The sequence below is a fragment of the Eschrichtius robustus genome, chromosome 14, assembly GCF_028021215.1.
Source record: "Eschrichtius robustus isolate mEscRob2 chromosome 14, mEscRob2.pri, whole genome shotgun sequence".
Lineage (NCBI taxonomy): Eukaryota > Metazoa > Chordata > Mammalia > Artiodactyla > Eschrichtiidae > Eschrichtius > Eschrichtius robustus.
In genome coordinates this window covers 49729803-49747120 of record NC_090837.1, presented here as the reverse complement: position 1 = coordinate 49747120, position 17318 = coordinate 49729803, and the positions used below count along the sequence as shown (strand labels likewise).

At 34.7% G+C, this 17318-nt stretch overlaps 1 protein-coding gene across 6 annotated transcripts in view; it reads left to right on the top strand.

Moving 5' to 3' along the window:
* Positions 1 to 17318, top strand: part of NOL4 (nucleolar protein 4) — a 417003-nt gene that overhangs the window by 76899 nt on the left and 322786 nt on the right. For all 6 annotated transcript variants that reach the window (XM_068562976.1, XM_068562975.1, XM_068562972.1 and 3 more), the window contains exon 2: positions 16771 to 16920. In XM_068562976.1, the coding sequence (XP_068419077.1) occupies positions 16771 to 16920 (150 nt within the window). The remainder of the gene's footprint in view (positions 1 to 16770; positions 16921 to 17318) is intronic.

Below are 17318 nucleotides of genomic sequence, written 5' to 3'. Positions count from 1 at the left end.
TTGGCTTATTTCATTAGTAGTATGCACTTAAGATTCCTTCATGTCTTTTCACGGTTTGCTAGCTCATTCATTTTAGCACGGTATACCACAATTTATTATCCATTCACCTGCTGAAAGATATCTTGGTTGCTTCCAAGTTTTGGCAATTATGAATAAAACTGCTATAAACATCTGTGTGCAGGCTTTTATATGGACATAAATTTTCAGCTCCTTTGAGTAAATACCAAGGAGCATAATTACTGGATCACATGGTAAGAGTATGTTAAGTTTTGTGAGAAATTGCCGAAGTGTTTTCCAAATCGGCTGTCCCATTTTGAATTCCCATCAGCAATAAATGAGAGTTCCTGTTGCTCCACAACCTGACCAGCACTAGGTGTTGTCAGTGTTCTGGATTTTGGCCATTCTAATAAGTGTGTAGGGGTATCTTATTGTTTTAATTTGCATTTTCCTGATGGCATATAGTGCTTGCTTTCCATCTATATATCTTCTTCAGTGAGCTATCTGTCCAGGTCTTTTGCCCATTTTAAAATCAGGGTGTTGATTTTCTTATTGTTGGATTTTAAGTGTTCTTTGTCTATTTTGGATAACAATCTTTTCTCAGATGTTTTTGCAAATATTTTCTTCTAACCTATGACTTGTCTTCTCGATCTCTTGATACTGTCTTTCACAGAGCGGAAGTTTTTAATTTTAGTGGAGTCCAGCTTATCAATTATTTCTTACCCTTGGTGTTGTACCAAAAAATCATTGCCATGCCTAGGGTCATCTAGTTTTTTTCCTATATTATCTTCTAGGAGTTTTTATAGGTTTGAATTTTACACTTAGGTCTGTGGTTCATTTTTAGTTAATTTTTGTGAAGAATGTAAGGTCTGTGTCTAGATTCTTTTTCTTTTCTTTTTTTTTCGCATATAGATGTCCAGTTATTCCAACACCATTAGTTGAAAAGAATATCTTTTCTCCATTGTGTTTCCTTTGCCTCTTTGTCAAAGACCAGTTGACTATATTCATGTAGATTTATTTCTGCACTTTATATTGTGTTCCATTGTTCTATTTGTTCTTTCACCAATATGACACTGTCTTGATCACTGTTGATCACTTCATAGTAAGTCTTGAAGTCAGGCAGTGTCAGTCTTCTGACTTTGTTCTTCTCCTTTAATACTGTGTTGGCCCTTCTGGGCACCTTTTACTTTTTCTAACATTTTTTAGAGAACTATCCTCCAAACTGTCTATTTATTAAAAGGCCTAGTCAGATATTTGAAGGATACATATTATCTATAACAAAGTAACAACTAACCTTTGTTGAGTCCTTATTAAATTATATGTAAAGTTAAAGTCATTCTCAAGTTAAGCCAAAAAGGTCAGTGCTATAATTATCTTCATGTTTCAGATAAGGAAACCAAAGCCCAGAGAAATATAAGGGAATTTCCCAAGGAAACTTAGGAAGTAAATGGTGGAATATGGTAGTTTGCTTCAAAGAGGCAGTATGTGGTATCACTTCCCAATACCTACAGCATGAGCCAGCTGTTTGACAAAGAGATTCTACAAACTATCCAGGTTATAGAAATACAATTTATACTCTAATTGCACCTTTACTGATCAAGTACTATATGCCATGGACTACTCTAAGTATTAAAATTTCAAAATAATTGTCACCAAACATCTTCTCTGGATGAACTCATTGTGCAGATTAAGGACCTTATAGTGAAGGGACCATTTAAAATACAACATAGCTGCTTTTTTTCATAATAGTGCCAAACTGGACCCAACCTAAATGCCCATCAACTGGAAAGTGGACAAATTGTGGCTTAGTCATGCAATGGAATATTATTCAGAAATAAAAATAAATAACTATTCATGCACACAAAACATGAATAGATCTGTAAATCATTATACTAAATGAAAGAAATGAGACACAAGTACACAAATACATACTGTATAATCCCACTTATATAAATATTTGGAATAGGCAAATATTAGCCTCTGGGAATTTAAATCATTAGGCATTGCTTTGAAGGAATTGACTAAGAAGGATTATGAAAGAACTCTGTAGGATGATGGAAATGTTTGTTGTTTGATGCCTTTTTCTTAACTGGATGAACAGTATACTTAAGATCTGAGCATTTCACTGTATATAAATTATAAGAAAATTTAAAAAAACCCAAATAGCATATTAAATGCTAAAACCAGGAATGAACAAAGGGAGGTAGAAACACAGGGGAGATACGTGAGTAACTTAACTTTAAAGATTCAGGGAAAGCTTCATGGAACGCTGGATGTGTGAGATGGATTTTGAAGGATGAACAGGAATTTACCAGTTGAAAAGAGACATTCTAGGAAGAAAGCAGATAATATTCATTTATTAATTCCTTAATTTATTCATGTATCTGCTCAGAAATTATGGTCCATTTATTCTCTGCTTGGTACAATTCTAGGTCCTTGTGATATAGCAGTAAAAAGACAAACTCAGTCTTGGCCTGAGAAAGCTTAGATTCTAATGGGGAAGTCAAGAGTCACAAGTTTATGGAATTTTCAGGGAATGTTGAGAAGTTCATTGTGATTAGCGTGTGTTGGATAGTGAGAGACAAGTTGGGTCATGGTAAGTAAATTGGAATCAAATTAAGAAGATTTATGTGTAATAAATTAAGGAGCTTGAATTTTATCTTATAGGCAGGAGAGTCTAATAGAAATTTATAAATCATAAGTTGATATGGTTATCATTTTTAAGGAAGACTATCTTAGTCATTTGCGGACAGAGTGGAAAAGAGAGAAATTAATGGAAAAGTGATAAAGAAAATTCCAGGGTTGGCAGAAACTCAGTACATGTGCCACCTCATATTTTTGAGTCCATAGGAGACAGTGCTAACTCAGAAAAGTACTCTTCCTCATCATCCCAAATCAAGGCTTTACATACTGTATAGCCACCATCAAAAATAGATTTGTCAATGTAATTAGACCTATCTGCAATTCCTGGTATAGGCTCCAAAAATCATTTCCTGGGCTAGTAAATCAGGAGCCCAGTAGAAAAGGGGGTAGGAGTGGATTGGAGAGCCAGTCCAGAGGTAGAATTATTTGATTACTGGGCAAGAGAAAGATTCAGAATTCTAGATTGCCAATCTAGGTGTCAGTACTATTAATCAAAATATAATGATAATAATAATAGTAATAATTTTAATAACACAGGGCATAGAATGTGTTGGGGAAGTGTGATAAAGTTTTTTTTAATTTATTTTTTATTGAAGTAAAGTTGAGTTACAATGTTCTGTTAAATACTGCTGTACAGCAAACTGACTCTTACACATATGTGTATATATATATATATATATATATATATATACACATATACATTCTTTTTCATATTCTTTTCCATTATGGTTTATCACAGGATATTGAATATAGTTCCCTGCATTATACAGTAGGACCTTGTTGTTTATCCATAGCTTTATTCTTTTTTTTTTTAGAAAGGAACCATTTACTCACTAACTTACATGTAATTCTACTAACTTTCTATGTCTCATAGTCATGACCATTGTCAGGAAGTTGTTAAGGACACTATGTCCCCTTTATGAGATCCATCAGGAGACACTCCTGACTGGTCTTTTTTTTTTTTTTTTAAACATCTTTATTGGAGTATAATTGCTTTACAATGTTGTGTTAGTTTCTGCTGTATAGCAAAGTGAATCAGCCATATGTATACATATATCCCCATATCCCCTCCCTCTTGCATCTCCCTCCCACCCTCCCTATCCCACCCCTCTATGTGGTCACAAAGCACCGAGCTGATCTCCCTGTGCTATGCAGCTGCTTCCGACTAGCTATCTATTTTACATTTGGTAGTGTATATATGTCAGTGCTACTCTCTCACTTTGTCCCAGCTTACCCTTCCCACTCCCCGTGTCCTCAAGTCCATTCTCTACATCTGCGTCTTTATTCCTGTCCTGCCCCTAGGTTTTTCAGAACCATTTCTTTTAGACTCCATATATATGTGTTAGCATACGGTATTTGGTTTTCTCTCTCTGACTTACTTCACTCTATGACAGACTCTAGGTCTATCCACCTCACTACGGATAGCTCAATTTCATTTCTTTTTATGGCTGAGTAATATTCCATTGTATATATGTGCCACATCTTCTTTATCCATTCATCTGTCGATGGACACTTAGGTTGCTTCCATGTCCTGGCTACTGTAAATAGAGCTGCAATGAACATTGTGGTACATGACTCTTTTTGAATTATGGTTTTCTCAGGGTATATGCCCAGTAGTGGGATTGCTGGGTCGTATAGTAGTTCTATTTTTAGTTTTTTAAGGAACCTCCATACTGTTCTCCATAGTGGCTGTATCAATTTACATTCCCACCAACAGTGCAAGAGGGTTCCCTTTTCTCCACACCCTCTCCAGCGTTTATTGTTTGTAGATTTTTTTGATGGTGGCCATTCTGACAGGTGTGAGGTGATACCTCATTATAGTTTTGATGTGATAAAGTTTTGACAGAGATCTTACTTACACACCTCACTAGCTAAATCTTCACGTTTACTTCCCAGTGAAACTCTGTTGCAGCTCTTCTGATCAATTTAGAAGCGAAGAATTTTTCTTTCTAGGCTTTAATTCCTTGCCTTGTAATTAGGTAAAAAATTCTTGCTTTGTGACCATATGTAACTAACTCACTTACTGCCCTCAGAGTTTTCCAAAAATAAAGTCTTTCTCTACCCCCCACCCCGGGATTGTGACTCAAAAGGTAGCCTTCTTATCTCCAAAGGCTTTAAATGATTTGTTTCTTGTTATCATTTTCTTCTTAATATACTCATGCGTTATAGGTTATTGGCCATGAACACTATACATCTTTTGACCTATTAATTTTTTATCATTAAGTTTGCTATGAGTACCAGTATCTCTAAAAGTCACTTTTTATTTGCCTTGCTCTATGTTCCTGGTACCAAAGTATAGAAGGGACTTTACCACTCTTTTAGATAATGATTGTGACTGTTAATTAATGGAAAATGCAAGAAGATGCATTTGAACTTCTCAAATCAGAGCCAAATACTGAATGATCCACAGTGATGACTAAAAGAGATAGCTCAAATGATTAAATCTCCAGATGAATGCTCAGTTTATATTAAACAAGTCAGTTAAGGAGAGATATTTAGTTTTTACCTTTTTGTTGGTTACTACAGACTGTTTAATAGATGCTAATGAGGTGAAATAATGAAAAAAGCAGGAAACATGCAGCCTAAATGTTAATTGGTTAATCAGAACCTCAAAATTGGAAGTTGTTTGTACTTCAAAGGCAGCGACAACGTCTGTGAGGGATATGGTGAAAAGTCCCTCCTATAAGACAGTATCTGACAAGGAGAGCTCCTTTTGCCAGTATCTGAACATATGGCAAAGCAATGTTTTTCCAGACTTCTTTGTGCTGGCGGGGATTGGCCTCCTAGTAACTTGGACTTTTGTTTGTGCTGCAGAGAAGATGAATATTCCACATAAATAATTATAATTTATCTTATTGAAGAAACATAAGCTTGGAATTCATGCTGTTTTCTTGGGTAAATCATCAATTTTAGAAAGAAGTCGAATTAAGTTTTCTCTATTTTTTTGCAAATAAATTGCTGGTACAAAATTAATAAATTTTGTAGAGGTTTGCCTTTCACATGGACATGTATTTTTTAGGTTGAAATACTTCATTTTGCTATCTTTACTTTGTACTGTTTTTCCCTTGAAATATTGTTTGTTTAAAATTCTACATGTTATTTTCCTCTTTAAAACACAGTCAGTAACTCAAACCCTTTAGAAGGTGTTAGCTAAAAAATGCCACTGATTCAAAGTTTTTAATTTCATTTTTAAACATACTATATTTCACACATAAGTAGGGTGAATTTCTTCAATCATCAATACATAAAATCAAATTTTTTTATTAGCTGAAGGCTTCTTGTAAATTATTTATCAGATTTTTTTTTTTTTAATATACGAGTGAACTGAAGCCCTGAGGGCCAAGTGGCAGGATCTTCCCTAAGGTTAAAAAGAAAGAGTTTAGGGCTGCAGATGGCCTATTTGAAAATTAGCACATTCTGCTCAAATAAGAGTGGAGATGGGTATTGTCGTGTCACTTTTCCCCTTCATAGGGGTAACTGCTTGTACTCCAGAGCCCTGCCTTGTATCCTAGCACAGTCTAGTGATTTGAGAAAGTTACTTATATTCTCTGTGCCCAGTGTCCTGTATGTAAACTGGGAATAGCAGCATTGTCAGACCCCAAGAGTAGCTACAAGTGTAAAGGACCATGCGGGCACCACACTAGCAGGGACCAGGGCAAAGCAGCTCTTGTGCTACTCGTTTCCTCTAACCTCAGCCCCTTGGCTTCTACTTCATCTACCAATTTCTCCCTTTCATTCTACTCTTTACTCCACCCCACCTATCCCCCCACCCTTTTTTTGGTCTCATTCACTTCTCTGCCTCATTTTAAATCCATTCATTCTTCAACTCACCTTTACATGTAAGCCGTCACTAGCAATGGGTGAATTTTACCTTCTCACATTTTCTCTTAACTTTGCCTTTCTTTCCCCTCTTGTCACTACCTCCCTTGTTTAATCTGGTTATACTTTACATTTTACTGTTACAGGAGTTGTTTTAGGGCACTGATCTATTTTGGAATTCTCATTGTAAAAAATCCTTGAATGGTTTCCCACTGCATGTAAAGTAATAAATGACTACGGGGTCTGACGTCCATGAGCCCAGCATTCTCTTCCATCCTCATCTCTAATTCACCCCTCTCCCGATTTCTCAACTTTGGCTGTACGTCAGAATCACCGAGGGAGGTATTTTAAAAACCCATGCCCAGGTGCACCCCTGACCTATTCAATCACATTCTCTGTGGGAGGAATCTAGGTATCAGGCTGTTCTTTAAAGTTCACCAGGAGATCACAGTGTGTAGCCAAGTTTGGGAACCTGTCTTGGAGCACATTGGCTTTATCATACTCTACTAATTATAGTCTCTTTCAGCATACTTCATCAGAACTTCTAGTGGTAGACCACAAGCTCTTTCAGGAAGGGAAATACATCTTACAAGTTGGTTTTTAAAAACAAAAAAAATCAGCTAAAAAATCAGGTAAAGATCTATCGTATTATCTTGCAGATAGTAGAGGTAAATTCCTAAGCCTTGCCAATACCTGTATTTCATACTGCCCCACTCCTGGGCTTCCTGATTGCATCTCTCCTTCAGAGCTATATTCCACAGCACATGGATGTCCTTATGTAGTTGCGGTAAGCTATGTTTTGCATACCTTTCAGTCTTCGCAGACTGAACCCTCTTCTTTCATCTTTCATCGTTGTGTCTCAGCCTGGGACAACTAATCTGCCAATGGAGAGTGAGCAGGAGTCAACAGAATAGGATAAGAGCAAGGCTAACTCTCAGTTTAGGTGGAGCCTCAAAGGTATTGGTAAAAATTAGGTTAGGTTATTTATAGATGTTCTCTGCGAATTCTTGAGTTTAGGACTCTTGAAAATTGAATTTTGGGGATTTAGATTTATTTCACTATCTCTTCTTTTTTCTTTATTATGTTGTTTTATTTGTTGCTTATGAATTGGCAGCCCTTCATATGGCTTTTATTGCTAGATATTTCACTAAAGTTGTTATCTGTCACATCAGTTAGTTTATGATAATGATTTTGCCAGTTAGGATATCTGTTTGATAAGAGTTGGACTGAGGGAGAGAAGGTGAGAATCGTTTACATTCATTGATTTCTAGGCAGTATATGTGCTTCATTGACCTTAGTTTGAATTCTCTATTATAATTTAAAAGAAAATTATTTCAGTAGATGTTATATTTGATGTATCAAAAATTGGACTTTTAATTACAATTTTTTTAAATAAATTTATTTTATTTTATTTATTTATTTTTGGCTGTGTTGGGTCTTCATTGCTGCTCACGGGCTTTCTCTAGTTGCGGCAAGTGGGGGCTACTCTTCGTTGCGATGCGTGGGCTTCTCATTGTGGTGGCTTCTCTTGTTGCGCAGCACAGGGCGGGTGGGCTTCAGTAGTTGTGGCATGCGGGCTCAGTAGTTGTGACTTGCGGGCTTTAGAGCGCAGGCTCAGTAGTTGTGGCACGTGGGCTTAGTTGCTCTGTGGCATGTGGGATCTTCTGGCCCAGGGATCGAACTCGTGTCCCCTGCATTGGCAGGCAGATTCTTAACCACTGTGCCAGCAGGGAAGTCCCATATTACAATTTTTAATTGAGTGGAAAACTCTCATAAATGTTCCTGTTTTGATCTGAATAGTATGCTTGAGTGACATACTAGTGTCAATGTGTATCCATGTCTTGCCATATTACCTCCCAAGCAGATACAGTCTCCTGTGGAGAATGGTAGTCAGGAAGGATTGCAGGAGAGAGATCTATCCCACGATGGTTCTTTTTTCATCAGTTATTCTTCTCTGGCTTTGTAATATAGTTGGAAATGAGGAATTTCAATAGAAGTTGAATTTATAGGTACTATTCAGGAATAGTATCTTCACAATAGATCCTGTAGGGCCAAGAAGATACATGTAGAACTACATGGTAGTCTTTTAACATGAATGACATTTTGATTTCATCATAATAATGTTAGCATCTCTAGGCTTGGTGTCTCTCATTTATCAATTTCATATGATTGCCTTAAATTTTTATGTGTACGTGTATCATCTTAACAATTGGCAATCAGAAAGCTAGCAGAAAGTAAGTGAGGGTGACTCATTTTTGAGCTTAACCATTGTTTTCCTTCAGTATAATTTTAGTATGTTAATATAATACAATAAGGGCATTAAAAATAATCTTTTTTTTAAGCACAGATTTGCCATCACAGACTCAATTTACAAACTTGATTAGTTTTGCTATTATATTAGCTTTAATATAAAGTTTATCCAAAAGAAGCTGTATTTCTTTTATGGCACCCTGAATTGTCACATTAGATCAGTTAATTTTTTGTTTTTGTTATCAGAGGCTTTTTTGGTCAGTGGTTAGCCACAGGAACTATACAATAAATTATTCATTTAATTCGTTAAATATGTCATTCACTCATCTTGAATGACATTAAAACAGTAGAATCCTGGAGCTAGGTTGTATTAGCTCATGGGAGCTAATTGTCTATATGGAATTTACAATAAAAAGTATTGTATATTTTATTATTTTTTATAAGTTACATACTACACATCTTTTATATCATTAAAATTTACAGTAACCTTATGTATTTATTTTTTATGAGACAGCTGTTAAACACTTACCAATATACAACTATAAGCCTTGGTGATTAAACTACTACTGTTTGCACTGGATGCTCATGTGTTTGCGGACTGTTTAAATTTGTACTGTATGAGCTCCTCTTCCTGTTGTTTTGCATCTTTAAACTCAAAATCCAAAACTGTTGGAGACCACATACTTAACAGCTTTATTGAGATATAACTCACACACCACACAATCCATTCATTTAAAGTGTACAATTCAATGTTTTTAGCATATTCACAGGGTATAAAATTATCACCACCAACTAATTTTGGAACATTTTTGTCCCTTCTAAAAGACCCATTAGCAGTCGATCCTCATTCTCTCCTCTTCCCAAGTCCTAAGCAACCAAGAATGGACTTGAGGACACGGGGAGGGGGAAGGGTAAGCTGAGATGAAGTGAGAGAGTGGCATGGACATATACACACTACCAAATGTAAAATATATCTATGTAAATTTGACTCTTCTGGATATTTTGTATGAAAGGACTCATATAATATGTGTTTTTTTGTGTGTCTGGCACTTTTACTTATCTTGATATCTTCCAGGTTCTTCCATGGCATAGCATGAATCAATATTTCATCTCTTTTTATTTCTTTGTATAGTTTTATTTTTTGTATAAACACACTTTGTTTATATATATTCATCAGTTCAGGGACATTTTAATTGTTTCCACTTTTTTGGCTATTATGAGTATGCTGCTTTGTTATGTACAGTATATTTTATGTGAATGTATGTTTTCAGTTCCCTTGAATATATACAAATGTGTGGGCTTGCTGAGTCATTTGGTAAGTCTACGTTTGATTTTCCAGGTTACTGCCAAACTTTCCAAAGCAATGGCATTATTTTGCATTCCCATCAGCAATGCATGAGGGTTCTAATTTTTCTGTATCCTCACCAATATTTATTATTTTGATTATAACAGTCTCAGTGAATGTGAGGTAGTATCTTATTGAGATTTTGATTTACATTTCCCTAATTACTTATGATGTTGAGCATGTTTTCTTGTGCTATTTTGCCATTTGAACATCTTCTCTAGAGAAATGTCTTTAAGTCTTTTACCAATTTTTAATTGGGTCATTTTTCTTTCTATTATTGAGTTGCAAGTGTTTTCATGTATTACAGATGAAAGTCTCTTATTAGACATATGATTTTCAAATATTTTCTCTCATTTTTATGGACTCTCATTTCACTTTTTTGATTGTATCATTTGCAGCATGAATTAAAAAAACATTTTGGTGTAGTCCAATTTATTAGTTTTTCTATTGTTGCTTTTGCTTTTGGTGTCATAACTGAGCAGACCTTGCCTTACTAAAGATTAAAAATATTTACTTCTGTTTTCTTGTAAGTTTTAGCTCTTATGTTTAGATATATGATCCACTGTGATTTAATTTTTGTGGTGTGACGTAGGGATTCTACTTCATTCTTTTGCATTGGGTATCCAGTTGTCTCAGCACCACTTGTTGAAAAGACTATTCCTTCCCAGTTGCATTATCTTGACACTCCTGTTGGAAATGAATTGAAAATAAGTGTAAGGATTTATCTCTGGAAGCTCAGTTCTAACCCATTGATCTATATATCTGTTCTCATGCCAGTACCATGCTATGTTTATTACTTTAGATTTATAGTAGGTTTTGAAATTAAGAAGTGTAAGACCTCCAAATTTCTTCTTTTAAAAGACTATTTTGGTTTTTCTTAATACTTTGCAGTTACATATGAATTGTAACTTGTCAATTTCTGAAAAAAAGCTAGTTAGCTTTTTAATAGCAATTGCATTGAATCTGTAAATTATTTTTTGGAGTATTGCCATCTTAACAATATTAAGCCTTCTGATCCATGAACATAGGATGTCTTTACATTTATTTAGATGATTTTAAATTTCTTATAAACAATGTTTTGCAGCTGTCAGTGTTCAAGTTTTGCACTTTTTTGTTAACTATAACTTAGTTAAATCTAAATTAATACCTAGTATTCTGTTCTTTTATATGCCATTATAAATAGAATTATTTTTCCTAATTTATTTTTGGGTTGTTCATTGCTAATGAACAGAAATACAACTGATTTTTGTATATTGATTTTGTATGTTAACTTTGCAAAATTCATTTATGAATTCTAAGTTTTTTAGTGGATTCCTTAGGCTTTTTTATGTATAAGATTATGTCATCTGCAAAAAGAGATAGTTTTATTCCTCTTTTCCAATCTAGGGGCCTTTTCTTGCCTAACTGCCCTGAATAGAAGCTCAAAATACAGTGTTAAATAGAGTGGCTTGAGCAGACATTCTTGTCTTGCCCCTGTTCTTAGAGGGAAAACATTCAGTCTTTCACCATTAAATAAGATATTTGTTGTGGGGTTTTTAAAGATGTCCTTTATCAGATTGAGGATTCCTTTCTATTCCTAGTTTACTAAGTTTTTGCCAGAGAAGTATGTTCCTTTTGTCAAATATTTTTCTGCATCTGTTGAGGTGATCATATGCTCTTTTCCCTTTACTCTATTAAAATGGTTTATTACATTAATTCATTTTCTTGAGTTAAACCAACTTGGGATTATCCTACTTGGTTGTGGTATATAATAATAATTACTATATATATGATTGGAATTTGTTAGTGTTTTGTTGAAGATTTTTACATCTATATTCATAAAATATATTTGTCTGTAGTTTTTTCCTTGTGATGTATTTAGTTTTGATATAATGGTAATCCTGGCCTCTTAGAGTGATTTCAGAAGTGTTTTCTCATCTATTTTTCTGATGAATTGGCCATAATTCCTTGAATGTTTAGTCCAGTAAAACCCTCTGAACCTGGGCTTTTCTTTGTGAAAGGGTTTTTTTCATTACCAATTTTGTATCTTTACTTGTCACAGACCTATTCAGATTTTCTATTTTTTTAGTCAATTTCAGTAATTTACATCTTTCTAGGAATTGTTCATTTTATGTGGTTATTTGATTTGTTAGCATACAGTTGTTTATAATATTTTTAAACCCTTTTTTATTTTTGTCAGGTCAGTAGGGATATTTCTTTTATTCCTGATTTTAGTAATTTGAGTCTTCTTCTTTATCTTGGGCAGTAAAGCTAAAGTTTTGTCATTTAAAAAACTTTTTCAAAGACTACTCTTTGGTTTTACTGATCTTGTTCATTGTTTTCTATTCTCTTTTATTTGTTTCTCCTCTTTTTAAATATTTCCCCCTTTTGCTTCATTTTACTTTACTCTTTTTCTACTTACTTAAGGTGGAAAGATAGGAATCTGATTTGAGATTTTTCTTATTTTTTTGGCCATCCAGTTTTATTGAGATAGAATTGAAATACAACACTATAAGTTTAAGGTGTACAGCAGAATAATTTGACTTACATACATCATGAGATGATTACCACAATAAGTTTAGTAAACATCAATCATCTCATATAAATACAAAGTAAAAGGAGAAAAATAATTTTTTCCTTGTGATGAAAACTCTTTAACAACTTTCATATATAACACACAGCAGTGTTAATTATATTAGTCATGTTGTATATTATATCCCTAGGACTTATAACTGGAAGTTTGTACCTTTTGACCACTTTAATCCAATTTTCCCTACTCTTACCCTTCTCTTCAAGTAACCACAAATCTGATTTCTTTTTCTATGACTGTTTGCTTTTTGAAGTATAATTGATCTATAACATTCTGTTAGCTCCCGGTGCATATCTAGTGATTCAGTGTTTCTATACATTACAAAATGATCACCACAATAAGACTAGTTAATATACAAAGATATTACATTGTTATTGACTATATTTCCCATGCCATACATTTCATCCCTGTGACTCATTTATTTTGTAACTGGAAGTTTATACCTGTTAATTTCTCTCACCTATTTCACTCATCCCCTACGCCCTGTCCCTCTGGCAACCATCTCTTTGTTCTCTGTGTCTGTGACTCTGTTTCTGTTTTGTTATGTTTGTTCACTTGTTTTGTTTTTTAAATTCTACATATAAGTGAAATCATACAGTATTTGTCTTTCTCTGAATGATTTCACTTAGCATAATACTCTAGGTCATCCGTGTTGTCGCAAATGGCAACATCTAATTCTTTTTTATGGCTGGGTAATATTCCATTATATATATATTCCTGTTTTTCTGCCAGTACCATGCTGTTTTAATCTCTGTAGCTTTGTAGTATAGTGTGAAGTCAGGGAGCCTGATACCTCCAGCTCCATTTTTCTTTCCCAATATTGCTTTGGCTATTTGGGGTCTTTTGTGTTTCCATACAAATTTTAAAATTAATTGTTCTAGTTCTGTGAAAAATGCCATTGATATTTTAATAGAGATTGCATTGAATCTGTAGATTGCCTTGGTAGTATGGTCATTTTAACAATATTAATTCTTCTAGTCCAAGAACATGGTATCTCTTTCCATCTGTTTGTGTCACCTTTAATTCTTTCATTGGCATCTTATAGTTTTTGGAGTACAGGTCTTTTGTCTCCTTAGGTAAGTTTATTCCTCGGTATTTTATTCTTTTTGATGCAACAGTAAATGAGATTGTATATGGTGTTAAAGAACGTTCTTGTTTCATTCTTTCACATGTAGCTGTCCAGTTTTCCCAGCACCACTTATTAAAGAGACTGTCTTTTCTCCACTGTGTATTCTTACCTCCTTTGAGGTAGAGTAATTGACCATAAGTGTGTGGGTTTATTTCTGGGCTGTCTGTCCTGTTCCACTGATCTATGCTTCTGTTTTTATGCCAGTGCCATACTATTTTGACTACTGTAGATTTGTAGTGTAGTCTGAAATCAGGGAGTGTTTACTGTTAACCAATAATTGTAAGCCATTTCCAGTATATGCTCCCATAGCACAACTTGTACCTTCTGTACTCTGATACATATTATCTGTAGTCAATTGAATAATGCCTGCCCAAAGATTTCAAATCCCAATTCTGGGAATTTGTACAAGTTACCTTGTTTGGGAAGAGAGTCTTTGTAGATGCAATTAAGTTAAGGATCTTGATAGGAGGAGATTATCCTGGATTATCTGGTCAGGCCCTACATTCCCTCATGTAAGATGGGTCCTTGTAAATGAGAGACACAGAGGAGAAACACATCAAAGAGAAGTCAATGTGATATGGCCTCAAGCCATGAATGCCGGCAACCTCCAGAGCCTGGAAAAGACAAAGAATGGATTCTTCCCTAGAGCTTTTAAAGGGAGAGCAGCTCTGTCAACATCTTGATTTTGAACTTCTAGCTTCCAGAACTATGGGAGAATAAATTTGCTTTTTTGTAAGCCACCCATTTTGTGGTAATTTGTTACAGAAGCTACAGGAAATTAATATATAGCCGTAGCAATGATTTGTTTAATATTTTCTCTACTAGACTGAAAAGCACAAAAACCTGGGTTATTTGTCTCATACACTTTGATAACTTCAGCACCTAGCAAAAGAGGGCTTGACAGTAGTTGGTACTTTTAGGATACATGTTGAAGGAATGAATTCATAGGCTATGATCCCTACATCACTCATAGTTTACTAACTGTACAAAATTACTGTATTTTTGGTTATCTGGCAAGGGAACTGAGAGGAAACTCTAAGTTTTATTTCTGAGAGAAAAGAAGACGAAGTTTTGAGGGTAGTTTTGCTAGTCAGTGGACTTAGAATTTGGATTTCCAGCCTAGGAAGAGTGGATGTTCTCTGAGGAGGAGGGGGTAGGCCAGGAGAGCTGGTGGGTGGACATCTGAAATGGTGCTTCCCTGACAGTATCCTCTTAGTTTCAACTAATTTCCAGGCTGGTCACTGCTGTGATTCATGCAGCTTCCCTGTCCTCTTACTACAGATTGGTCTTGCATCATAAGGCAATGAAGGATTATCCATGGAGCCCTGTGTAGAAGAAGAGATGGCTCAAGATGTTAAAGGAGAGAAGTCAGAAAGGTCTGAAACCTAGTGAGGAACCACATGCATCACAGATAATTTGTGAGGGAGCACTTCAAATTTAACAAAGGTGGAACGCCTGGCTGTTTGGCCTTATGTAAAACTTCATGTATATAGTTATTTGCATATCCTGCTTTAGGCACTGCTGCTACTGAGACCTATCGTAAACCAGAAGAAAGAAAGAAATAAAATAAAAACCAAACTAACAAAAAGCATCAGGTGATTTGCTTTCAGTTTTGCAGTGAGCTCAGTCTGCTAGCACTACTGTTCAAAGAGGCTTTTGCCATTTGACTCATTGACTGCGTAATGATTTTGCTCAGGTTAATCATCTTCTGGTGTTGTGTGCCAGCATTTATGAAGCTGTCATGCTACTGCAGGTTATGCCTCAAGGTCTGACTAAGAACACTGTGTGAGAGAGAGAGTGTGTGTGTGTGTGTGTGTGTGTGTGTGTGTTTGCAAGTAGGAAACCCTTTCATTTCAGAAATGAAAATGCATCTACTGTGTTGTCAGCATTAGACTAAGGGACAGATGGGTTAAAGGTTAAAAATGGGAGCTCTAGAGAATATCTAGGTGTTAACTTTGGATCCTCCACTCGAAGTAGTGAATTCATTCATGTGGCAGCCATGTAAGATTAAATTTATTTCTTATCTCATTCCAAACTTATTATTTATTCTTCTCAGTCATATACGGAAACTTTTGGCTCTTTGCTCTCTTTCCCACTGCCATGACTTATCCCCTGCTTCAGCTCCCACACATGTCAAATTCTGTTTCTTGCATGAAGTTGCTTCAGTAAGAGGTGACATCTTTATTCTCTGAACTCCCATACTACTTGACTTATATTTTTATCATGATCGTCAAAATGGCAAAAGCCACCATTTATTGACTGTTCACTATATGCCAAACATTGGGTTATATCCTTTAGATACATTATTTCATTTAATGATTACAGGTCTGTGAAGTAGGCTCTATTATCCCTATTTTACAGGTGAGAAAACAAATTTCGAGAGGTTTAAAAGATTTGCACAAAATACACAACTTCTGAGTGGATAATCCAAAGTTCACACCTAGATCATCTCCAGAGCTCACATTTTTAACCTTTAACCCATACTCTCCCTTAGTCTAATGCGGATAGCAGAGTAGATGAATTTTCTTTCCTTGATTGTATGATATTAAGGGTAGAGGTTTCATATTATTTCTTTCATTTCTCTAATCACAATGTCCAGTACCCAGGGACATAATAGATATTGATTAGATAAGAAATCAATATCTAGAAGAAATTATTGCAATAAAAAAATTACTGGACCTTAATAATGTATTTCAGAGTAATTTAAGAAAGTTACACTGATGGTTACAAGTAAGTCATTTTAAAATTTAAAAGGTGGCATTAATGGGTAAGCGTGATTAACTATGCCAAATATCTTTTTTCATGTTTCTTAAAGTTTTGTATGTAAATAATATATAAAATGATGAGATATTCAACATAATTTTTTGAACTTTACTATCTAGATGATTTGGATCAGTTTATTAAAATGTTTTTGTCTAATGAACTTTCTGTGTCAACCTTATATATTAAATACATATTTCCATATTTCTTCATTAATCTTGTGCCTTTTTGTGTTTTTTGTTTTGGTTTTGTTTCCAGGATGGCGTAGGGGTAGATGAGAAGCTATCTTTGCGACGGGTAGCCGTGGTTGAAGATTTCTTTGACATTATCTATTCAATGCATGTGGAAACAGGGCCAAATGGAGAACAAATTCGGAAACATGCTGGACAAAAGAGAACTTACAAAGCAGTAAGTTAAAAAAACAAAAAAAGAAAAGAAAAAGGCATGCATTTTGAAATTTGATATTATATGCTTATTAAAGATGGGTTAAATAGTTATGAGTATTCTATCTTCAACATAAATTAGACTATATCATGGTCACACCCAACATTTAAACTATTATTATTGAATTCTATTTTGGTTGTATGTTCACTAAGTCTATTGCATATATAGCTAGAAACCTGTTTCTAGCATTATCATTTTCTTTTCTTTAAATATGCATAAAATGTGGTAGTCCCAGTGAAATGCCCACAAATGGGGAGATTATTTGTGTTATATATTCAATATATAATATGTGTTCAAATCATAATATATAAATTATCTACTGGAACATATGAACTTTTGTACTACCACTATTGTCTTAACAG